The 26387-nt window shown below is 38.7% G+C and overlaps 1 protein-coding gene across 2 annotated transcripts in view; it reads right to left on the bottom strand.

Annotated features, from left to right (window-relative positions):
* LOC128895245 (all trans-polyprenyl-diphosphate synthase PDSS1) overlaps nt 1-26387 on the bottom strand; it is a 46560-nt gene that overhangs the window by 7687 nt on the left and 12486 nt on the right. Inside the window, exons 2-4 of one of the 2 annotated variants that reach the window (XM_054157680.1) lie at nt 9900-10052; nt 5311-5444; nt 2959-3100 (exon numbers count right to left, since the gene is read on the bottom strand). In XM_054157680.1, the coding sequence (XP_054013655.1) occupies nt 2959-3100; nt 5311-5444; nt 9900-10052 (429 nt within the window). The remainder of the gene's footprint in view (nt 1-2958; nt 3101-5310; nt 5445-9899; nt 10053-26387) is intronic. The other variant, XM_054157689.1, reaches the window with a different exon arrangement.

Below are 26387 nucleotides of genomic sequence, written 5' to 3'. Positions count from 1 at the left end.
GACACGCCACGCGGGATTTCCTTTCGAAAACGTCGTTTTCGTAGCCGTGGCCGTACTTTATTAAAATTGCCAGAGTCGTTGCGAAACGCGGAGATTTCGCAAAACGCGCGTGAATCAGCGCGGCGTGCAACAGGGTGCAGCCCCGAGCGGACGAAAAGCCTAATTACGCTTCATCGCCTTTGGGAAAATAACTTCCAGTTAATGGTACGGATCAATATAACGAGACTTTTTATCAGTCCAATCGGATTTGGCCACTCGGAAACATTCTTGTGCAGTTGAATTTTACTAAGTCGTTACGGATGATGTATAAAAAGTCTCGTGATTAGGGTTGGTATCGTAAGTAGACCGACGTTTAGGCGAATTCATATCTTCGCGGACGTAGAAATGAAACTCAAGCTTAAATGAAAATATGTCTTATCCCCTAGATGGTGTAACATGTACGATATTGTTGACATTTTATATATTTCTGCATTGCTATAGATATTATGCATACAAGACATTACGTAACTAACTATCGCATGAAGTTTACTTTATCTTTGAAGAAATAAATCACTTTTCAAGTGCTTGGTCATATTCTGATTAGAATATATGCTCCAGGTCAAGCACATTTTTTTGAATCTAGATTTATAGTAAACGTTTAACAAAAATTCTACAATGGAACAGTTCGATGACTCGATTCGAGAGCAGAATATACAATAGAAAATGGTCTTGGCTATTTCACCGTTCGATAAATATTTCATGTAACGGCATAGCATGTCCAACGGCCTTGTTATTTGCGCCTAACTCAGCGATAATTATATATACACGAGCAAGAGGTCGCTCAATTAGTGTCGTGTTAATATGTCGCCGTTACACAATTGGTTATCCTAGTGTTCGATCTTCGACGCGAGACTTTCGTGGTTATTTGACGGCTTTCCATTTCTTTGTGACTCGCTAATTCGTTTCTCAAGGCCGTCACACTTTTCAAGCCTCCCACCGAACCACTATACCAGAAGCCCACGTTTACGTCAAGTGTGTCTCCAATGCTAAACCAATTAATTCCAACTCGGTCATTTCGCTGTTCATTCTTTCGACACCCGCTAATCACGGATGGAATGTGTCTATCACAATGTATCGACTAGATCCTTTCACAAATCTTTACGTACGTTGGTTCGAGTAAACTATGTCGCGAAAAAATGTATGGAAATAAAAATTGAAAGGGTGAGGAGGTAAACGAAACTTTTATTCGAGCCATTCGTTGCACAAATCGATTTAATTCGATTTTTTGATAAATCTTAAAAAGTGTCAAAGCACTTGGTACGGTCATAACTTTCCTGAATGATAAAGATAAACACCATTAAACGACGAACATTATTACATCGTATTATTATTATTTATTATTATTATTATTATTATTTATCTGTACATTATTTCAACGGATTTCTTAACTTTTTGTTTTTATGGATCTAATCGATTTGTGCAACGAACGGCTCATTCGTCGTTCGGTATCTAAAGACAAATGTATGAGATGCGTACCTTTTTATAATCATTCGTAGAGCGAGCTGTACGCGCTTCCTCTCGCCTGCATGTAGCATTGAGTGCATTTTATATGCATGCCTAATCGTTGAATGCGATAAAACGATTTGTAGCACTCGGAAATGAAAATCAAGCGCGAGACCGAACCTCGAATGACGAAACGTCCGTTACCATTTTCGAAGCGAAAGAAAAAGTTCGGTAACGAGGTTTTGAAACAACCGATCGTTATGTGATTCGGTCAGTGGATCCCTGCCTCGATATAATGATCCCGAGAAATCTAATCGGCAGAATCATTTACTTTCGAGGCAATTTCTAACGCTCGGTCTAACGCAACGTCAAGGGATTATGCCAGCTTGGCGGCGTGAAAACAAAGGGCAATATCAAGAATTTTGTTTACAGTAACGTTGTATGCACCATCGAAGTGACTTTCGTTTTTACAAGCACGTCCTGCAGTTAGTAACTGAGAGATATTTTCTATATATAGATTGGACACCAAGAAAAATGAAAAGTTTGAAACATTGTAGGCTTTGCTATAGTCATCCCTCATAAATCTCATCAATTTTCGTCGAGATATTTCTTGAGATTCTACGATTCCTATATATGCCTACAAATGCAAGTAACAGATGACAACGCCGAGGGAATTTTTTTTGAAATGTATCTATTCTACTTTTATTTTGAAAAGTAGTTTCTTCTCTGTTACTTACCTTATAGCGATTAATTTTTGAGATCACTCGTATGCACGAATTAATCAGGACTACAAATCAGTGTATCCTTGTACAACTTAAAAAAACATATCGCAAAATTTCGTATGCTCTAATCTCAATCACCGTGAATATCCCAAATTTCTTTTTTTTTTTTCCCAAGATGATATACCACCAACTGTAAGCTATTTTCTTCATAAACAAGATGGCCGTCGCAGCGATTCCCATTTTCGAAATCTCGTCAAGCGTGACCGCGGCGGCATAGGCAGACCAAACGCGGATTCGTTTCCGGTTCCAAGTCAAGAAAGCGTGCACGGTCAGCTCCGCGCGTCTCCGTGAATCGCATTAGCCTCTTTCCTTCTCCGGTATTTCAGAGAGAGTTTTCAGTCCTGATCGATCGAACGATCGAGGCTGTATCGAAATTCACGGTGCATCGTGTGAAAGAAGTCTCAGATGCCGATGATGACCAACGATCGAATAAACATGAGTCCCTCCACGGTACGAGCGAACGTTTATTAAACGGAGAGACAGATTGGATAGAAAAAAATAGTGGTTCCTGGTATTCGAAGGTCGGTTTCACCTTGGTAATTAGCTTATGCTCGATGTCCGCGAGTCTTTGGACATTTATTTTTTATTTTCATTTAACGATGGAATCGGCGAATTTACCAGAACTTAGTTTTAATATCGAAACGGATGGATTCTGGGATCATTGGTGCGGACTGCGGCCGGATGAAGATCTTACCTTTTTTTGGCTCCAGACAACGTTGACCGAGGGTTTTCCACGGCGGTAGTCGGGCTGGTCGATTACGTCGTCGTGCACTAACGAGGCGTTGTGGATCATCTCGGCGATCATCGCCACCTGTCGCTGCGATGCCAAGAGATCACTGAAACGAATCCAGTTCTATCGATCAATCGTCGATCTTCAAGGTCCGAGTAACTTATACTAAAGACTTCGTCTACCAGTTGCCGATATAAAATATGTCAGCTGATAAAATTATTTTCTAACGCGCGAAATGAGATTGATTATTTAGAGATTGGTTAGGCGTGAAGGTTGTTGAGTCACGATTCGAAGAGAAAGGACGAATAGGAAAAACTCGAGGAATAGAAGAGTGGGTAAGCTTAATGACTCGCGATTATCGTATATGTCTAGATTTCACTAGAATCAACCTATAATTCATCGATCATGAAGGTGTGGAGAAATTGATAGGATCGAGTTCACATGTGCAGCTACGTAATTGAAAATAGGACCAATCAAATGATATTTGAATTAACATCGATATGTATCAACTCGCGAGCATTGAGGTATCGAGCAGGTATCGAAATAACTTGTCATTGGTATCAGTGAGATAAACTTGTTGACATTTCTTGTAGTATCAATATAATTTAAACATGATTTATCAACCAGACCTAAATAAGATAACGATGTTGGCCAATATTCTATCAGAATTTTGAATTATTTCAGTAACTTAGAAAAAGAACTTTGCGTGAACATATTCAAATACTTTTTTAAGTATTTTTCAGGTAGCATATTCACACGGTTCTGAAGTTTTGAAACTTTATTCTCGAATTCTATATGCGCTGCTTATCTCAATTAAAGCTACAATAAAGATACCATTATCAATAAAAAACGAAGTCAAGAACGTTATTACATTATTCTTATTTAACGAAATTAATTATCAGTCTTAAAACAAGCTATTTTTACTTTAATCTTTGACTTGATTTTCAGAATGAATGATAAATGTTAAATTAAAATTATGAAAATTGAAGAGAAAGAGTGAATCCAATAATATTACATAGAAAATTATACGAATTAATATCGGATAGTATATACGAAAAGTTCGAACACAAGGGTTCCTGAACTGTATTAATTTTTAAATTAAACCTAGCAAGATATATCGTTTTAAACGATACTCGTAATGAATGAACCTTCTCTTCTGTAGTATTTACTTTTCGCAGGACAACGTGGGTCGAGCAAAGATGATTCAAGAAGTTGAACGAGAAATTTGACGTCTGAAAAAAAAAAATTGACGTCTGCTTTTTCAACCGAGGGATTAACTACGATCTTCGAGTAGCGACGTCATGCTTACTACTATTTACAATTCGTCGAGCATATGCGACAACGTACACTAGTTCTCATTCACTGGACATTCTCATTCATATTCATCGTCGTCGATTCGCCCCACGACGGGTAATTGCTTCCAAAGCAATTGATGAATTTGAAACGCACAGTCGCGACACGTCGCATTCTTTCGGTGCTTTCTAAACGTTGCAAACCTATTCTCTTTTGCCTATCAGCGAGTCGAGAATCACATTGTATTACACCGTTGCAATTTTAGATTTATATAAGTCGAATCGTATGGATTACTCAACAATTACATCCAAGTAAAAATGGAGCATACGAAGGATACAAAATTGCAAGTATTATAATCTGTCCATCATTTGATTTCATCGAACAAAGTGATGGAATTAATTATTCTTGATTCACATTAACGATAAAGTATTTTTTGATTAGCTGATAATAATCAATATAGAAATTTGTACAGGAAACAACGAGACGACTCTGAATTTTAACAATGTAATTCAAACAGTATTTCGTGATTGATAATTAGACTGTGAAAGTTTATGCACTTATAGCGCCTGAAAATATAAAAATAGGCTACGAGGATGTGCAAAAATTTAAAAATATTTCGTTTAATAATTTAATTTAAATTTCATCTGTTTATCTATATAGAAACATGGATTTGCATGAACAATACGGTTTAGTGCTAATAGACGAAACGTTTCCCATGGGTCATTAACGACCCACTGAACGCGGAACGTGATCCGAATGCCCGACGAGTTATCTCAATCGTTAGATGCCTATTCCTGCATTATTCCAGAGTTTTATTTTTTTAAGATCGTTGATTAGGTACCACGCGAAATAATTGCGCGTTTCGTCGACGCGTTTATAGGCTATTCTGCTCTCTATGACGCAAAACGATCGGAACGAAGGGAGCCGTTTGAATGGGCAATAACACCATAATCGCGGCAAAGCGCAGTTTACCGACGGCGAACTTGAAAGAATCCGCTTACAGGCGCGCCTCTCGCAACTCACTTTCTTTCCTTGTGGTAATTGATAGCCCGTGCCATGAGAATTGCTACCATCGGCCGCAATGCCTTTCCCTTGCCGTCGAAGTAGTACGTCGCTATAGTTTGCAGCTCCTTCTGCGTGGTGTTCCTGATGAGTACCTGGAACAATAGCAAACGTAACCTTGACTTCGCCCGGTGAAACGGAATTCCCATTGTTATTAGGAAAAGCGTGAAGCGCTCGTCTACCATCCTCTAACCAAATTAACGCAGACCTTTGACGACTTTTCTGTTGAATCATAATGGAATTAAATAGAAGAACGAAAATTGTCGAATAAATTGGGCATACTTTAACTGTTTCACGTACGATGGAAAAATTATTCAGTGCTTTTCTAAGTTAGACTCACCATTTATTTATAAAAAAAAAAAAAAAAGGATATGCAACTTTTGCTCGTTCCTCCGTCACAGATCTCAAGAGAGCACATTGTAAAACCAAACACATTTACTAATACTACAGTTATAAATAATTAAATGTGAAGGCAGAGAATTAATTTCTACACTGACAAGTGTATAAGTATATTATACACTTGCACTTTGTTGGAAGGACAACGATAAACACAATTTGTGGGCTCCTGAAGTTCGTGTCTATGGATAAATTGTAATGACTAGACTGCGAATATTTATGCATTCATAGGAAATTTGAATGTGCAAGAAACTACAAAATGCAAACAATATGCAAGAATATAAAAAAGATTGAAAGTAAAGTGCATGTTATAATATTTGTAGAATAAAATAAATTCCTATTTAGGTTCAATATTTGTAGGCAGATTCGCGAAGATTTTATTTTGCATAAAGATCCGCAGTCTAGTAATGACCATCAGTTTGAGACTTAGTAGACCTAGAAAGCTTTGGAGTCCTGCAAAGGAGTAGAATTAATTTCTACACTTACTGTATTCGCGAAAGTATTATTTCGTTCCATCGTCAGCTGTAAACGCATCGAAGTAAACCCTCGAAAATTAAAAAGTTTGGAAGTTCAGAATATTTGACCACCAGAGTGACCAGAATGTTTCGAAGCCTGTAAGAACAACTTTGAGAGACACTGGCCAGACTAATCAAAGTACCGTTCCACCTGACGCGTTCGTACGAATTAGAACACAACCGATATATTATTTCAATTCAATGCAGGCGTTACATATTTTATTCTAAACCAATTTACCGTCGACCGGCCGCGTATAGACAATGGCTGACCATAAGACGATGATGATTCGGATACGTGACGAACGATCGTCGGTTGCAAGCGCGATAGAAGCAGGAACGACGGCTATGTGGACGTATCGTTTCGAATTCCACGCGTGACGCTGACTGAAAGTTCGTCCTGGAATTTGGCCAAAGTCGAAAGGAACCCGCCCGATCCTCGAGCTTACGTCAGAAACGCTTTCCGTATGGTCGCGTGATCGGAAGCCAAGATGTGGATGCAGGTGACTCGATTCAGTGTTATCTCAACTGTTCGTACGTTCACAGGGTATAGCATAAAATGTGAGAGCCACTGTAACGATTAGAAACACAAACTACGAAAAAAAGTTCTCATAACCATGCGCCTTATTCGAGCTCGTTCCTTAGTGGTAGCCTTTTTTGTACTCCAGCTGGTTACCTTTATAGGAAGCATTCAAAATGGTAGCCGTCGAACCAAATGCGAGATATATTCCGTTACACTCTGAGAATTTTTTGTTTAATATGGAAGACTAGCAAGTTGAAGACTAAGTTGAAGACTGAAAAGAATAAGTAATATTCATTTATTTCGTCGATTAAATTCATATTATTCTAAACGAAGTACATGTTGAAGTATACAGAAATATGTATATAAAAGTACGAAGACTGTGTGTCATTAATCTTTTTTAACAGCAAGGAATATTTAATATGTATAACTTGTTAGAACAATCGTGAATATTGCTTGTTGTTCTGGAAAATGAATGAAACATAGCCTAAGGTTACCTAATCCCAAGAATGATCTAGTACTCTACACAAACAGTAGAATCAGTCATGCTATGTCAGCCTGTCACTAAGGATTACTGCAATAGAAAACTAGCTCAGAAACACAGTCTAATAAAGAATGTACCAGCATGAATATATCAACATCATTTCCTGTCGTTTATTTTGACTCTATGTGAATCCCACACGTCAAGGTACACCCTATATATCGTTTACAACAACGCGATTAGATCAACGTTTCCCGAGCTGTGTTTTCTATGTTTAAAGAGTTCCACGCGGTGCACTAACAAGCAGAGGTCGTCAAGTGTGACGTTTACTTTTTAATGGGCTTCTATACAATGATATAGCGCTTGTAATACCGAATCCAATATCTCTCCCTAGGAGTCCGAGGAAAGTAGAGCGAAACGAAAAGTCGCATTCTTTTTACGCATTAGAGTCAGCGAATTCACAGTTAATTGTTAGATACAGAGTTATATTGTGTTTCTAGAATATCGTTTTCAAAAAGGTGAAAACTTGCTTTTGCTCCTCAATCTTCGAATATACAGCCAATCCGATAAATATTCGTACCTTCTGTGTCTATCGAAGAAGTTAAACTAAATTAAACGATAGTTTCGATATTACCAAATGAATTTTTCATTTATCTATACGAATAAGTATACAAAAATATGTATACGAATAAGCTTATGCATGTATATATTTGTTTATATATCAACATACTTACACAAATAAACACTTGGAAACATCGAACCTACTATTTAATTTACTGTATTTCGAAATATACACTATGATTTAATATTCGCTACTTCAGAGTTATTGAAGGTGCCACGGATTCTGTTCATATTTAATAAAAACCGACATTTTAACATTCGTGTCATTACATGTTCAGATATTAATTTAAACTCGTGGGGTTAGCTTAATACATTCGTTTTTAAATGAACGAACGAATGTCCATTGAAAAGAAATCCAAGTATAAGAATGATTCCTCGCAACTAAACTCTTGTATAGTTATCTGAAAGTCCGAGGGTCTTCTCATAATTGCTGAAACAGGTCCACGTGTGTCATTCAATCTATTACCGCGACATTCCCGAGCTAATGAACCGAGGACGCTCGGTGCACCGATGACACGTAACGCGCGTGACGATACGCGTTATCGCGTTCCATGGTGCAACGAGAAAAGTGCTTTCTAAACGCGTTTGCACGCGCATACGCAAATACGATTGTAGTCGGGTGCGCGACCGTGAGTAAAAGTTCTACTCTCGGCCATATATGCGGACCGTGAAGTCGATGGCTGCTTTCGCTTAACGCGCCGCGAGCAACCATAACAAGAGGCGCCTCATCGTGAAAACGGCATTCCCCGCTATAAATATTTACAATTACGCGAACGACCATTGGCACGGAATCCAGAGACGAAACAAAAGAAGAAACAGAGGAAAATGAGAATTCTGGCGAGCAGAGGTCTCGCGACGCCTCGAGGTAATAACGAAAGCTTGGCTGTGACGCAAAGCGATGTGTTCGATTGGTATGGCTTCCAGCGAGGGTGTTGCACCTCGCAGCCTTTGCTTCCGGATCTGGTCCACCTCTTCCTGTTGAAACCTAACGGAACTACTTGGCGATTCGAGGCGAATCGGCGCGCGTTGCACCCGAAATGGCAGCAAGAAAGTGATTTCAACGAGTGGCTGGTAGCGCCCCGAAGCCACGTTGCAGTTAGTTGCTCTAGACTCGAACGCGAGGCATTAGGGGAATAGTTTCGTCGAGCTGAATTTTTTTGTGTACACTCTCGTTAAACGTTGGAACTCGCTTGCACGTAATTCGATAATGATTTTATAAGAGAAGAGAGGAAATTATATTTCTTGATTGTTCTTTCTTGGTACTGGAAAATGTTGGCTAATTATACCGTACAGCAAGAAATGACAAGAAAACATATTACTTTTTTCCAATATCAAGAACGAGTATATCATCTATTACAAAGTATGCTGTCAGGCAAATGGTTGTTTCAAGGTAAAAAAAAATGACGCATGATTATGGCTTCCAGCGAGTACCTTTCGAAATTCACGGCGAGAAACATCGGCATGCAGAATCAACTAGGAGTCTTCGGATAATTTTAGTAAAGTTATTTATTTAAACGATGTCAGAAGGCGTATCCTTTATTATTAGAATCGTGAAGTACTGATTCGATTTGACGATGATTACTTTACATTTGTTTCTATGCGACAAGAAATTCAAGTTTACATTGATAAGTGTATGGATTAAAGAGTCGTTACTCTTTATAAATATATACCATAAATTGACGTAAAATTGTGTAGCATTCGCGGTTGGCAACACATCGCTATTACATAGCTTTCTTTCATTGCTACCTTTCGGCCACGTGACTACCTTGGATAGTTCCTGGTACGGAACTGTAAAAAGTACATGACACTTCTATTTACGGAATTCGCTTACCACGTATTTCCACGTAATTGAACTGGTCCTTACGTGTAGAAATACACATTGCTTTGTAGAAAGTGTACAGGCGAAACGTCTGGTGTGTAAAGTCAATTCGATACAAGACAGAGAAACGTTTCTGAGTTCGAAACGATGACGCTATTCTGCGAATCGCGAATATTACTTCATTGTGGATAAGAGACTGACCTCTCGCACTTCCTCGTAGACACCTTTGAGGTCGTCCTCTGAGAGTCGGTAAGGATCGACTTGGTAATCGTGCAAGGATCCGGGTAACTGCGTTTGCATAGAACTCATCATCCTCGTCACATTCGTCCTGTAATCCAGCGTGCTCGTTCTACTCTGCAAGGAAAAAGGATGATTCATTATTAATAGAAACGATGAAACAAGGTAGAAAGTGGAATTTTTGAGCTATGATGAGACATTATAACTCAGAATTAAGTTCTTGAGATTTTATCGAATATTAGCTTATTAGTTACAGAATTCGACGTTTTGTTTATTATAATTATTTTCGAAAGATCGGTACAAGATTCATACTAATCGATAGCAACATTGATAATTATGTCAATGTAATACTCGTAATATTATATTGGTCATAGTTTAAGAGAGAATGTCAATCATTCCGTTCAAATTCACTCGTCAATATTATTGTAACAAATGGATGCAAATAAAGTACCTCGTGCTACAAACCATGCACTAATAATATTAATTTTATCAACGTGTTGCGTGTATACGGTAAGTATATCCCGTCTGACCGCGGCGCACGCTACTGTGTCGGTCTGGTCACAGACTGTCGTCCACTACTTCCTCCGTTGCGTCGCGGCTGACATATCATCGACTTTACTACTTGCAGGAAACGTGCAGCTGACTATTCGCGCATTGTGAAAGCTGCTATTCCAGAAATATTTCATTCACGCGAAAACCATAGAAGATTGTTTCTCACTTAACTCTGACACGAGCTGTCGATGTCCATCACTGACTTCAAATTCTCCACACGGGGGGTGTATATAATATTCGTGTAAATGAATAAAAGAAGACAGAGAAGCACAGACTCTATATCAACGAATTTAAGAAAACCCATTTCGAAGAAAAATAGAAATTGAAGAGTGTAAATAATAAATTGAAAACGTCTAGAAAGCTAATGGATTCGCGAGAAGTACCATTGAAATAATTTTCTCATTCGACACAGAGTTGGAAGAGCAACTTTCAGTAGCATTAACAATGTATACGCACGTAACATCTGCTCTTTCTAACTATGCTTGGAAAGTTTTTCTATTATAAACAGACATTTGAATTCGCACAATGAAATATAACACACAGTACGCAATTGAAGATTACTCTAGTTGAGGTTACTTTGGCTTCGTTAAACCAGGACATGATATTTCTGTAAATGAATCGAAGAAAATGGAGAAACACAGACTCTATATCAACGAATTGAAGAAAACCGATTTCGAAGAAAAATAGAAACTGAAATTGAAGAGTGCGAATAATAAATTGAAAAGGTCTAGGAAGCTAGAATACATACTTCTTGTAGGCAAAGATTTGGTACAGTATGTAACAGTTTGACCAAGCAATTCGAGTGGACTCGAACACATTCCATCTAGGGAATACTATTTCTGGCAAACAAAAGACTATACAATGCAGGTTTGACGATGTATGCCCAAGTTTGACCAAACAGTCCAGGTACATTGAAGTACATTTCTCTAAAAGCCTATCCTTCCCCATTTGACGATGCATACCCAAGTTTGACCAAGCAGTACAGGTACGCTCCGAACATTTCCAGGGAAACCGTCGCGTCGCGATTCGGTGTCGATAAGCGTGAGACACGCGGAATACGCAATGGGAACGTTTCGCGAGGTGGCAACTGTTATTTACAAAATCCATCATTCCTATGACTGTTTACGTTTGGCGGGCACGTAATGGCTGGCCAACGTACGAGGCGAGTCTCTTTCCCAGTTGTCAACACACGGGCACACGGATCCCGGTGCCAAGACGGCATTCTTTCCCCTCATGGCAGGTTTGCTCGCCGATGCTCACTTTCGTCATCGAAACTTGATTCTGATTCCCAGCGATTTCTTAGCATTCACCTCGCCGTCCGCGACTGGAGACCCTCGCTTGCCAGTCACGGTTTCTTGCTGGCCGACGAGTGTGTGAGATCTGTGGATTGGGCATGTCAGGATGCAGTAAATGGCACTATCGCCGTTTCACAAGTTCGCCTCTTTGCCGCGGATTAATTGAGGTCACGGCAGGCAAATAATGCGGCGTCTGAGTGGAAACGTTAGATACGACGAACGTGAGCGTCATCGAGAAGAAGCGCTCGACGTTCGGTAGGAAAATAAATATTTGCCAGAGAAGAAACCGATCTCGCGTGTCACTGGACGATGGTGACCTCGGTGTTTGGGTCTTTGCACCGCGCAAGTGAACGAAATCGCATCGCAATTAGGGTCGTTCACTTTTAGAAGGTGTTCAATTTTCTTGGTAAAATTTTCGGAGTAGACGAGAACTGTTTTCAGTATTTTTTTTGTTATTTAATGACACAAGCTATTGGAAAACGACCAAGCATTCTTTGGTTGTCTGTAAAGTCTATATCGATTTTTGGTAGGTGGTACAGGTCTAAATATATCGGAATGGATCAAAACAACCATTGTACCTATGTAATTCAATAAATATACAGTCAGTCCCATAGATATTCGTACCCTATATATCTATTGAAGAAATTTCCTTAAATTAAATGGCAGGTTCGATGTTCGATGTATATATAAATATATGCATGTATAAGCTTATTCATACATATATTTGTAATGAAAAATTCGTTTCGTAATACCAAACTATTATTTAATTTAGTCAAACTTAGACATATAGTTGAACGCTAGAGTAGAGGGTACGAATACTTACAGGATTGGCTCTATATATCAAAATTTAGATGTGCATTTGAGTTGTTCTTAAAAATTGGCACGAACTTTCTGGACAACCCAATAGTAAATCTCAGAAGTTCACGTCTCTCATCGTTTCGCTATTTAGACTAATGTGTGAAATACACCATTAAGCGTTACGAAATAATGTAATCGCCCAACTGTAAAGATGTAATTTTGTATTAAAAATAAACCCAATTTACGACACGAGCATACATATCCCATGACCTAATGCTTCGATAACGTCGAATATTTCGAAACCCTCGTCAACCTTGACACTGCTTGCTGACACCATCGCGATTACATGACATCATTGTCAATAAAACTCGATGTTTACATTCTTCGTAAATATTTCTGACCCTCCTTCGTCTATTTCGCCAAGCTTTAAAAAAAAAAAAATGACAGCCTACTCGATGTTTCTTAGAACATTGCAAGACTTTCAATCACCGCACTTTCGCAGAACACCTCGAGAGTCCTTGAGTTTCGCTCCTTGACTCTAGACACCTTGAAATGATTCGGATCCCGTAGTTAGTTACAGGTCTGGGAACCTTCCATCGTAACTTTGAAATTATTCACTCGTCGTAATTGCAGCTGTCTATTTTTCCCGCGTCCGTGTGTAATTACCAATAGATAACTGGCTTCGAACGCGAGTAAACAAGTGTAAGGGACGGCCCATCGAGATCTCGCGGCGATCAACGGCCGTTTAATAGCGGTGACGTGCGACGTCCAGGTTAACTTGAAACGGTCAGTATGTTTATGGGAGGACATGCAACATTGAGCAATGACCGTGTCCGATGTGTGTCCATGCGTGTCACGCCGATTTCCACGACGCTGTGTGTCCGCTTATTACATTCTTGGATAACTAGTTTAGTGGCAACAGGCAAGTTCACTACCCCACTTTTACCTCTCTCCATATCGCTGCCCCGTTACTCAAGGCCAGCGTACCCAAGAAAATAACGCATCAAACAAAAAGTTCGACCGGTTGCACGCACGGGGCCCGGTTTCCGTTTTCCCGTCACATATTCGTATTCCACACGCGCAAACTGGACGTGCCATCGTAAATCACTTGTGCAAGATGAAGGACTACATTTAATTGTCCCCCAGAACCAGAAAACAGTTCTTCGTTGGTCTTCTTTAAGGGGGACGCTCTATCTTTCACGAATTTCGAAGCAACTTTCGTGACTTTTTTGTGTGGATATGGTATTTCACGTAAACTTTTGAAATTCGGTACGTTTATTTGTACATATATATTCGAGATTCTCTAAAATTTGCAACTGCCTGAATGAACTTGGTTATAGAATAAACAAATTTCGTTTATCCGGCATAAACGAAAACACTCTTAACTTAGTTCAATTTTCGAGGCACAACAGGAATAACATTCAGAAGAACAGCGTCAACAACTTGCTCACGCGCTTCGACTTGTATATATTTCTCATTTCGCTTATTATACTTTCAGCGTTAGTTCGTAGTATTGCCGCATGAATGGAAAACTTTAAATAAAATAGCAAAGCTAAGTGGAAGTGTTTATTGGATTTTGTAATTTGTTTCGTGTAATTTGGTAGAGAGTTAAGCAACAAGAATATTAACAACAAAAACATCTATTTTTATCCCGGAAGAGTATCCTCTTAACCCTGATCGACTCTAAAGTTTCACACCCCATTGTTTACATTTTTGATCTTTGATTTAATTCTGTTATCGATATGTACCAACTGGATGCTTTCGCCAGAGATTAGTATCTTCTAGTATCGAGTTTCTCGAAGTTCTCTTTGCTAAGGCACGCACAAAATAATCACCGATTCGGTAATTCGTCTGTCGGTTAGGTGAGTGGGATGACGTCGAAGAATGTGAAAGTACGTTAATCGTTTGGAGGTGCCATAACGTGTCACCAATGACGTATTTACGCACTGTCGATAATCATGCCAACAGTGACGCCTCCACGTGTTTCTGTGACGGTTAATTTGGAGAATGGCACTTGGTAAGTGATTCTCGTTATGGCTGCCAAGTAAAAATAAACGTGGACTTCGACTCTCGACTTTTAATTGCAGTACGACACCATTCCAACAATTTTTGGGAAATAAAAATCTCTGTGTATTCGAGGTAAAAGTTGGCCATCGTCAAGGGTGGTGAAACGATTATGAAAGTCCCCCCACCCCTGGGAAGAGGTATATCACGTGCGTAACGGTTAACTCGCATAACTCCGAAGTCGATGGTAATGAAACCCTCGTTCCATACGTCGGAACTTTCGTGAATTCTTTTAATAAAATTCCTGTCATTTCCAAATAGGAAACCTTGATGCAAATGAACGCTATTTCAGACGTATTCACATACGAAACGGATTCCAGATAAACCCCTATACGATTCTAAGAGCCTCGATGACGATTTAGATCCGTTACAAAATTTTTACATTTTACATCGCTTTTAGGAATCATGCATATTTATGTTCGACTTTCCAGGATTCTTTCGCGTCACTTTGTATTATTTCGTTCCAGACACTTTCTTCGAGAATTTTTTGCAACTAACAAATTTAACTTCTGATTTAATTTTTCTTTTGTACGGTTAATGGTTAATTACGAAGACGAATTAGTTCGATAATTACTAGGTCGAAGACATATAAATAAAATCGATCTGTTCGCCAATTATTTCTCACGTATAACGGCTGCATAACCGTCGCACTTTACATCAGCAAAAGCGAGACATTCCTTCCTCTACTTATTACTCGTTCAAACAGGTTTTCTGAAAAAGGTCTGTTTAAAAAGTTAATTAGATTGTCCCAGAAAAGATTACGCGTTACAGTTTCCTTGCTTCTTGGTTACTTTGAAACGTCTACGTAAACAGTTAGCATTACGAACATGGTTTACTTTGTTTTTTTTTCATTGATCTATTTTAAGAAAGTTCTGCATAGCTTAGATAGGAAGTACAGTACCAACCACAAAACTTGTGTGTAGCGTGACATGGAATACGAGTACATTGTACACATAATTATTATGTAAATTTTCTTCTGAAAATTCACTGCTAGAGAACAGAAATATACAGCTAAAAAATTGTCCTACATTACTCATATGTACCAAGAAATATCCAAGAAGAAAAGCAAACATCACACCTTGATTATTCAAATAAAAATCCAGTCGATCTCAGACTACTAACGCTAAAGAACTTCACATGGATTTACTCTTTTATCTCGTTACTCAAGACTACTCTTGTACGCAGTTAGTATGTAACACTATGTATCTATTTGCTACCTGAATTAGTTGCAACGAGTTAAAAGTGAGTTCGTTTCAATTGCGAAGGACTTTTACGACTAATAATTACTGGGTTTTATCGAAGTGGCATTCTACTTCAATTGGTAACTAGATCTCGGTTAGCAATTAGCTAGGGATCATTTTTTTCTAGACTCCATATTTTCCTTGCTCTACAAACATGCGTGTTATTTCATAATTATGGTTTACAGCTTCGTGTTCTGGCTACCGGCGAGGAAATGTAGCTCGAAAGAAGAAGGATTCGCGTGGAGTTAAAGACGACCGATTGAATTCTTCGGCCATCCGTTTCTTATAGATAATTTATTCGGTGTAAAAGTCAAGGATCAGCCACGTGTTTAGGATTTCGAGAATAGAAACGGAGACACACCTTGGGCAACACGTGGTACGAATGTAATTTCGCGGGTCCACTTCGATGCCTTCGGCTAATGACCTGTGGATTTTCTTAATTTACGACCGGCCGAGGTATCCAGAAATATGATAATTTCTGTTTCAGGCGAGCGGTGACAGAAAAAGCACCGGTTACGCTTCGAATTCACAGCGTCATCTTAGAAGGATGAACATATTTTTCACCCTGAAAGTTATGCGATTATAATTTTTTAGTTGTGCCTTTATAAGAGTGAAGATTTGGTAACAGTTCAATGATTGAGAAAATATTTTTACAACGAGAAAAGCGAGGGTTTATTATTCAGACATTTACCAATAGGAAAAAGTGTTTATATATTTTATGATAACATTTTTCATTTCATCGTCAGGACAATTTATCGATAAGTAGTATTATCTTTGCATACATTCAAACACAACCAGAAACATTCTGCATTTTTCAGCACTAACAACACTCCTCTCTTTTTCATCATTTCTACATATTTATATTATAATTCAAGCCTTCCATCCTGAAAAGGTCACGAACATTGGTCAAATCTCGAAATCAAATAAAAAGATTTCGTCTCTAATTAACGTAAAATTAATCCACGAATGAGCCTGGACTTCCCCTCAACAGGAACCGTTATGCAATTTGCGACATCAAAGATTACCTCCTACTCTGTAAATTACAGCTGGTCATACCCGCGTGATATTTAACTCGTTTCATTTAATAATTTGTGGACACATAAAAAGGTTCATAGATTGAATGAATGGAACGTGGAATGTTTATTTGAAAACATTCGTGCTAGCCTTTAATTATTATATTTTTGGGGAATTGACAGTCGATTCACGTTGGTATTGTTGATGCAATTTAAGAATAATATAGAGCCTTGACGGTGTTAATTTTATACCGAACGGACATGATTAACACTCGTTAATATTCATTGTTGTTTCGGGGAAGGGACGAGACGTTAATTACAATTAGCGGCGATGTGGCTTCGAGAATGGAATGCACGTAAAGTCAGATGAAAATCGAGATACGAGTGAAACTTTTATCGATGATCGTTTGAGCGAAATCGACCGGAAATTAATGTTAAGGTGAAACCTTGAGTATATGTACACGTACGTATAAATAAATCTGTAAGGGTAAGTTATATTGTGCTTTAATACCAGAGACGAACGTATTTTATTGAAATAGTAGGGCATAGAAACACATCAAAGGTTGAGTTAATAATACTATACAAAAATATAATATATTAATTTTTTGTACTTGAACTACATTTCTGGAAATTTGCACAATTCAAAAAATTGTCTGCCTTGTACTAAAAAATACATAAATGTACGATAATATGAAAACGAATTATTTGTCCTAGGAGATAAGGTGGCAGATAAGATTGCCAGAAGATCACCATTTGCACTTCGTCAAAACAGAAATCTGTGTCTTCATTCGACGACTCTACAAAAATACAAACATCCCAAGACGTTCAGTATTTTTTACTTCGTTTCTTATGAATACTTCATAAAACTTCGTCCATCTTCATTGCTAGCCCCGCGCAACTATTGATATTTCCATCAACAACAGTTACTGTCTTTCATATCGAGGGCCGCTCGTCAAACACGATTGTTTAAGGCGCACGTACCATTGTGAAACTGTTTAAGGAATATTTTTTAATGGCATCTTCTTCTTTTTATTTTTTTTTTTTTTTTTAAACTGGACAAGAACTTCTTACGGCGATCATCTGAAGAAATGCGTACGATGGATGGCGTAAGATTGCATGTCTCTGGTGGAAGTGCCTTCTGTCGCAAGACCATTCTTAACTCGCACCTGCGCTCACTGTTTGAAAGGAACTGTAAGAAGCGCGAAAAAAATCATACAAATCACTCGAATCCCTCTCGCGTGCTCGTTGAATATTTATCGTTGCAAATATTCGCAGACTAGCTCGAATGTGCACAAATCGAAGGATGATAATGTTTCATACACAAGCAAACTATTATTCACTTTACGTTTAGGCTCGCTAGAATCTACTGATGTTAGAATTGATTTTCCTGCATTAATATACGCGCGACATATGAAAAATGTACATAACTATATTATCATATTGGCGAAAACATCTCGGTCGTTGAATAAACATTGAAAATAAAAGCAATGGTTTGGGTTTAATAATCTCACCGTTTAGAAATACAATTCTCGAGTGTCCGCTACTGTTTAGTTAAACAGCGTGCGCCGTGATTTACGTTCGTAACAGGTAAATTAAAATCGAAGCGCAATCAGCCGTATCTGAGATAGATACAATCGACGCTTTTAATATTTTTCTAGCTCGCCTACGTTGCTTAGGAAATCACGTCGACATTTCAAATGCAGAAAACTGAAATGGAGAAAGAAAAACGTCGTAACACTTTTGATGTCCGAGCAATAATCTGTTTGTAGCGTATTAGACAAACGCACGTGCGCGCATTTAAGGACGGTCGATTAACCACGGGAGCCAGGTATTAGAATGTTTTGCATTTATTAAATCCAGCGACTCGTACGCAAAATAACAAAGCAGTACCACGGGATAAAATTTGTTTTCTGCATTTTTTATTGCTCTATCATGTGCTTACTTTTGTGTGTGTTATAGATACACTTGAATAATAGGAGCGGGGAAGAAAATGTTTACAAAAAAATGCATTGGAAAAATTGTGAATAACAGTGAAAGTAATCTTGCAGGAAACGTATATTTTTATGCATATTTTAATGTATATTTTAAATTAATTGAGAGTACTGTGTTATACAATACACGATGGTTAGTGTTATCACATTTCATATATTCTTGTCAGGAAACTTCTTCGTTAACGTATAAATGTTTACGAAGAAACTTTTTTCACTACGAACGAGAAATCGCATATAAAACATACCGTGAAACCGTATAGAAAATAGAATTACCACTAACGAGGTTTACGTTTTTTTTTTTATTCTAACTCGGAAGAACGCACTCGCCGTTAATTAATAGCACTTTCATCGAAACAAAACACAAGGAAGAATTTAATTAACCGATGGACGATAATCAACGCTTGGGAATTTTGAACAAAAAAAAAAAAAAAAAAAAAAAAAAAATTCACGTTTCACTGCGGATCGATACGCTATAATCAGTCGAGCAACGCTCGTTCGTACGAGCTGTCCACGTTGGCGTCGTTGCATCACTGTGATTTTGCGTTACTTGCTTATAACCGGGGCACGGGGGTCTGGGTGGAGCGGGGTCGTCTTAAATCGAATATATGTAGCCAGTTCGGCCTTTTTGTAAAAGGAGAAAGTGAGGTTACATGGCCTGTTCGTTCGACGCCGCAAGGTGGATTGTGGCAACCCGACAACCTGATCGACAATGGCGTAAACTTGGCCAAGAATAGTTGTCACAACTATCCGGAGGGACCTGCGGATGCGGTAACCAGTGGTCGTTTCGATCATCGACACCAAATCAAATATGAATACGAAATTGCTCGTTTCTGACGAAAAGGTGATTGCGCAAGCATCGGACGTACTGTACAGGGTGTTTTGAAATTGTGAGACGAGTTTAGTAATGCAAATTTCTCGTTTAAAGGATTTTTCGTTTATAGTGAAACTATTTTTCCTGGGAGACGGCTAATATTTCGATGAGAGAAGTTTCTTTATCGTTGAATATTAATCGATAGATTTCTAGACTCGTGCGTGTCTATTAGTATGTGTCATACTAAAAGTATTAAAAAAAATAAGGAGACAACTATTTGAAAAAAAAAAAGAAACTGTTAAATAGACAAATTCTCGCGTAACATCTGAATTTCAAGCTATCCTGACAAAAAAATCATGCTGACCTCCCAATATTTCGTGAATCGCGGAAATGAAAGACCTTCTCGTAATTATTTACTTTCGACCGTTGAATTTTTATTAATTAATTCGCATTCCAACGCGAGATTCCATCCTCTTCGAGAAGCTATTCGCGAATACGATGACTAGCGGAATTAATTAAAACAGAAACGATAAGGAATGCGCGGGCAACATCGAATCTTGCCTATTCACGCAATTGAATATGCCGTTAATAGAAAATTATGCAAAAGGGAATGGAAGAAACTACCAAGAGCGATGGAAGCGAGCTGGCTCGAAGTTCATAAATATTCTCTAGCCGGTCAAACTAAACGCTAGAAATTAATTTTCACCGGCGATCGATGCAATCCCCTTTTCAAATGAGGATCACGTATTTATTGCCGCGCATGTACATGCGCATTTTTCCTGAACGCGCGAAAGATCAGCGTTGCGACACATTCTTTATCCAGTTGAACGGAATAGCGATTCCTCGATTAGCGATTAAACGTTGAACAATTGCATCACGGGCGTGACGAATCGGTTGAAAATGAGATAAAAATAGAATCGCATTTAATGTAGACCGTCCACCGGGTTGCCTACCTCAAAAATTACCTGGTGGCACTCGCGACTGGGTCAATACGGGACGTTACTCAACGAGTACCACGAATATTGCATATATCACGAGGACAGGTCGACTTCAGGTGAGATTTTGGCCCAAAGCTGTACCAATGAGAAATCTTCAGGAGATACTAAATGTTAAAAATCGAGAGAACTGAGGGAACAATCTTTTTCGTTGAATTTCACTTTTTCTAAAACTTATTGAGAAGAGAAACAATTATGGAGCAATATAGAACAAAATTGATTAACTCTTTGCAAAGGGCGTATATATATATACACCCTCGAGAAACGGGCTCAGAGAAATGTCTGTATTCGTGAAATCAATTTCTAAAAAATATCAGCTTATAGGGGTCGATGAGACGAAACTTTTTTATATTTACTGTTTATTCGTAGAACGCTTAGTTTCGAAAATAAAAATTGAAAAGTTAGGTATTTGTTGGAAAACTTGAATTTCAGGAAAAAGGTCTTCTAAGTTTTCAAGTTTTATTTTTGAAACTAAACGTCCTATGAATAAACTGTAAATATAAAAAAATTCCGTCTTATCACTCCCTATAAGGCGATATTGTTTTTAAATTCACACCTCTACGCCTTTTAGAATTTTCAACAAAAATCGTCCCGCGGTCAAAGGGTTAAGTGTGGGACAACCCTTTAGATGAACCAAACAAAGGTTGGTTGAACTTGACGACCCTAATAATCTCCGCTGCGTGAATAACTATGTCACAGCATTTGGAAAACGATCGTACTTGAAATTACTCGAAACCTGTAATTAATATATTACACAGTTCTATGACCGCCAAATATAGAATAGATTAGATCAAGGTAGTTGATCCAGGGGACAGGATTTACGCACAACTGCGTAACATTTTATTAATTTGTTTTCGGAAGTGATTGCTGAAAACGACGATAGTTGACACGCTAACTAATTTATTATACATGCACTTTATTGCACGCCCAATCAGTTATGAGAGGTATGTTGATATATTTCAAGATGATGACAAGTTCAATCTCGAACCTCGAAAGACATGTACGGGTCTTCCAAGGCAACGCTTCTCAATCCTCTTTGGCTCCTGAGATTTATTTAACTCAATGACTCTCGTGTAATTTAATCCAAAATTAGATTAATAACATATTTTCACTTCTGCGGATGCATTCGTTTTCTCTTCTTCTACGATACTGGATTTCATAACGATTAGATCGAATTGAACGAAACTAAGCAAACGAAATTGGTTCTTGCACTCGTGTTTTATAAAATCGAAGAAAAATAGTGTCGAAGAAATTTGTACAAGAAACAGTGTAGGGAGCGCAAGAAAGGAAATTCATTTCTGCAGAGTTGCGAAGAGCAAGCATTCTTCGACACTTGAACCGTGTCGTTGCCAAATCTTCGGAATACAAACAGTCGCGCCTGTTTGCCTAGCAGAAACACTTTCACTCCTTTGCAGAAGAATGTCTCCAAGAAACAACGATAAACATTTACGAACGAAAACGTAAAATTCTGCCTTGTCCTCTCATTTCCAATTACGATTACCTAATCCCGATTCCTAACGGAGTTGTATAACGGAGTTAGTAGATTATGCTGTCAGTATAGTTACTATACTTTTCCTAAAAGAATGAACAAAAACTAACATTGGTCGAATCACATTTTTCATCTTCAATTTTTGTAAAGAAAGATATCTGATGAGAGTATAAGTCAAATTTTTATGGAATTTTTATGGAATGTTTGATACATTTTGTCCTCACATTTTTACAATCTTTTATCCTATACTATATCAAAGTATTGAAAACGCAAGAAAATTCTTAAACAAATTTGCTGCATCCAACAGAAAATTGTTGATATCACCAAACAAAGTTGTTCACATATCCTCTGTATACCTACTCATCTACTCATTCTTATTTATCGTTACAAACATAATTACGTTCATACGACTCAGTCACTTAAACAAATCTTCAATCCATCTGACATGCATTCATCAACGTCCTATCAATCATAGTCTAAAACCATGAACCTTGTACTCTACTAAAAATCAGTATAAAATGTATAAATTAATCATAAAACACAATTAACATGTAAGACGATGTGAAAGCAATTTCACAAAGACTGAGTAGCACCTTCACTCTCGTATACTTCAAACTATGTAATAAATATATTAAATATGTATTTATATCGAACATGATACAATGGCTTATGGACCAGCGATGGTTCGAGTCATTTTTCTGTTACTAATAAAACAAAACAAAAATACTACACATCATCGACAAATTGTAAACAAAGACAGGATGCGTATGACATCGATACCTGGCCGAACTTCCACGTGAACAACGAGTACAACTGCACCAATCAACGCGGCTGCGCGTTCTCGAAGAACGATATCGAATGTCAGGAGTCGCCGTGGTGGGGAAAATACACTTTCTCCGAGGGCTTCGGACGACCCACATTTTGGAATCACTCGCCACGTTCATGGATGCTGATGACCGTTGGAGAACGTTCCCCAGCTGTACTACAGCGGCTAAGCGAAATAAATCCGTCCGAGGGAATCAAGGTCGCTCTCACGAGCGTACGCGAGCATTTTCGCGCGTTTACCAAAGTTCGACGTTCGTTTCCAGCTAGGAAAATTATACTTATTACAGGCGGACGTTTCAACAGTCTAATCGAGTCGTTACTCGCCAGTAATTATTGTAATTGTGAATTAATTACGAGATCGACAATTAAATAACGAAGGACGAACAGAGCAATGAACGTTGTCAGCGTCATTATCATTATCAATTATAGGTTTATCTCTCAATCTCATTCAATCTCACTCGACCAGTTTCCTCTCGCGGCGTTGTTGTTTCGGAAAAAAATTCAATTAGAAAATAATCGTGGTAATTATTTATTTATGGCGAGATACGTGATCCGAAGGGGCAGTTGGGTCGGCTCGATGGCGATCGGAAGACCATCGATCAGCTGCGAAGAGGATAACACCGCGAACTGCTGGAATAATCAAGGTCAACGCGCATTCCTCGACAACTTTCCACGAGCGTTTTATCGTGGCCAACAATCGTCGTCCACTTTTCCTTCTCCGAACAGGCCAACCAATAAGTGGCACGACGTCGACGATGAATGGACGCAAACAAAGAGTACACGGATGACTACTAGATGGTGCCATTAAATTTCTTTTTATTTTCCTCGATGCCGCGAAAATAAGTCACTTTCTAGCGCGTAATGTCTCGTGAAGGGTGCGACCGATCGCGATCGCAAAGGATCCACGTGAAAAGTTCGTTAATTGGTATCTTAAAAAAAAAAAAAAAAAAAAAAAAAAAAAATTGAAGTCACGCGGAAAGAAAGTGTACGCGAACCAGAAACGTGTTTTTGACACGCATAAACTCGGGAGAAGGAAAGTGAAATGCCAAAGCGCGGGACAAAGGGGGTCACAGGTGTTCCATTCACCGAAAGGGCCGACTGTCGACATCCTTGACCCGAATTTCTGGTCTCACTAGGGCGGAAAGGTCTCTGACCAGCCTTATATCGGGGTTTCGATCATTGCTTCTCTGATAATACGTCTGAGGAAAGGTGCATCTCGGTGGGGGGGGGGGGGGGGGGCGGCGGGGCCGGGGATAGGTGGAAAGAAAGTTTCATGCAGCTCCAAGGAGGGAGGAAGATAAATGGTAACGAGTGCTCGAGAGGAATCCGAAGAGTGTCGTCAAGAAACTCGATGGCTCTTTTTACACCATGGGGTTAACAAGCATTTCTCCGAGAAATTATGAAAATATTCCAGCATACGATACAATAAAGGTGACAAAACAGAAATAGTCCAATAGTGATCGATCAAAACGAAAATTGGCTTGATCTTCGTGTTCTGTTAATTAATGTTTGACTATGGTTTAATAGCTCGGTGTTTATTTATGGGGAATGAAAATGCTTCCTCGAGGACGGCTGGGAGACATTACATGAATAAAGTAGGCTTGATACGTCCACAAACGTTTCGTTTATGAGCTCTTGGAGCAAGTTTCTTGTTTTTAAAAACGGTAGAAAAAACAGAAACTCGAGTGGTCTGTTGTATTTTAATGTCTTTTCAACTAGGAATATAATCTCCACGATGTGACACGAACGCCTAATCCACCGTGACTGAGTAAGGATTTACAAGCAACAAGTGCGAAGATTACAAAGATTATATCAAGAGCAAAGAACGTATTCGTATATTTTGTGTCGGTGATTATCCTTCCTCGTGTCTTGCCAATTAAACGGCATTTAAGAAACTGTAATCCAATAGTCCTCTTAAAATGAATGTAAAAATTCTAAACAGATTTCACGATACAATTATCTTTCAAAAAATTGCATTTACTCCAACTTAATTTAATAGTATGATTTATTTTACATTTATTATTATAGATTTCTAATATCGAAGACGTACATTTGAATCAAAAAACCTCACGAAACGAATGCTGGAATATTCACACAAGCTTCAATTTATATAGCTTATATTTCGAAAAGAGCACGCGTGATTCAATTATTCACCTGTCATCGCAGCAAATAACGCTGGGAACGTCTAAAGCGAGAACACAAAGGTGTTTAATGAGTGAGGTGGCGAACGAAAGATTCCAGTAGTAATGGTAAACTAACATATGTCCGATCTTTATCGGATTCTACTACTTCCGCGACACTTTCAACACATTTGCAAACGCCACGAGAAGGGACACGGCACGGGAAAGCGGCGTACGTGTCGAAATTGACGCACACACATACGGCCATGAATAAACTTCCGACGACCTTGGCATATCAGAAGAAATCCCCTTTCACGAAGAAGTCGAAGAGGCTAGGAAATAACGCGCGCCCGGCGGTTTTCAGCGAGAAATTCAAATTCAATATTCCAGTCGCGCGGATTTAATTCATTCGCGGACGTAACGAACATGTACAAACGAGGCGGGACCTCGGTTACACGGAATCCGATTTTACCGTTTCACGATTACTCGACACGTTCATTCTGTGCGTCGAAAATATCCGAGTGGCTCCCGAAATAGATACAGAATGAGAAATCGAATTTATTTGCGCGAGCAAACGGGTGCTTCCTTTGCGCTGTTGGATCGCCCTATCTGATGTTCGAAACATTATCCGTGGGAAATGTATGATACTCCAAAAATGAAAGTTACGGGATGATAATGTGTGCGAAGACACGCGCAGGAAAAGTGAATGCATCGATGTTGCTGGAAGTAGGTTATCAAGAGGAACATCCGCTTTTTGCGTCATTGATGCATCTAAATTTTCTTATGTTCGCACATTATCACTGCGCTATTAGACGATAGCAGCGAATTTTTATACGTTTGTTCAACTTTGTTCGACGGAAGATAAAAATTAATACACGATATACGTCTTCGTTGTTTTTTTTTTTTTTTTAAATATTTCATTCTTTCATGTTTTATTTGGAATATTTCAGGGTTTATCTAGTGGCGGCAAAAACTTAAACAGAGACGAGTTATTAGATAGTCGAACGTGGGTACGCGGCACGTAATCATATTCAACTTTTACCATGATTCAGATTTGGGTATCGAGGGCATCTGCACGCCATTGCCGCGTCGGAGAAACCGCTCCGTTTCATAGTGGCCACAGGAAGGAATGATACGCTGTTTCTTCGGTGCAGTCGTTGCACTGTACAACGTGATCCGGAAATAAGACACGAATTCTCTACCTAAATTCGAAGACGTTCCGTGGTTCTACTTCAGGAATGGGGGACCATTGACTCTT

This window comes from Hylaeus anthracinus, unplaced genomic scaffold (assembly GCF_026225885.1).
Source record: "Hylaeus anthracinus isolate JK02 unplaced genomic scaffold, UHH_iyHylAnth1.0_haploid 0, whole genome shotgun sequence".
NCBI classification, from domain to species: Eukaryota; Metazoa; Arthropoda; class Insecta; order Hymenoptera; family Colletidae; genus Hylaeus; species Hylaeus anthracinus.
The sequence above is the reverse complement of the archived record's forward strand: the minus strand, read 5'-3'. Positions and strand labels throughout refer to the sequence as shown.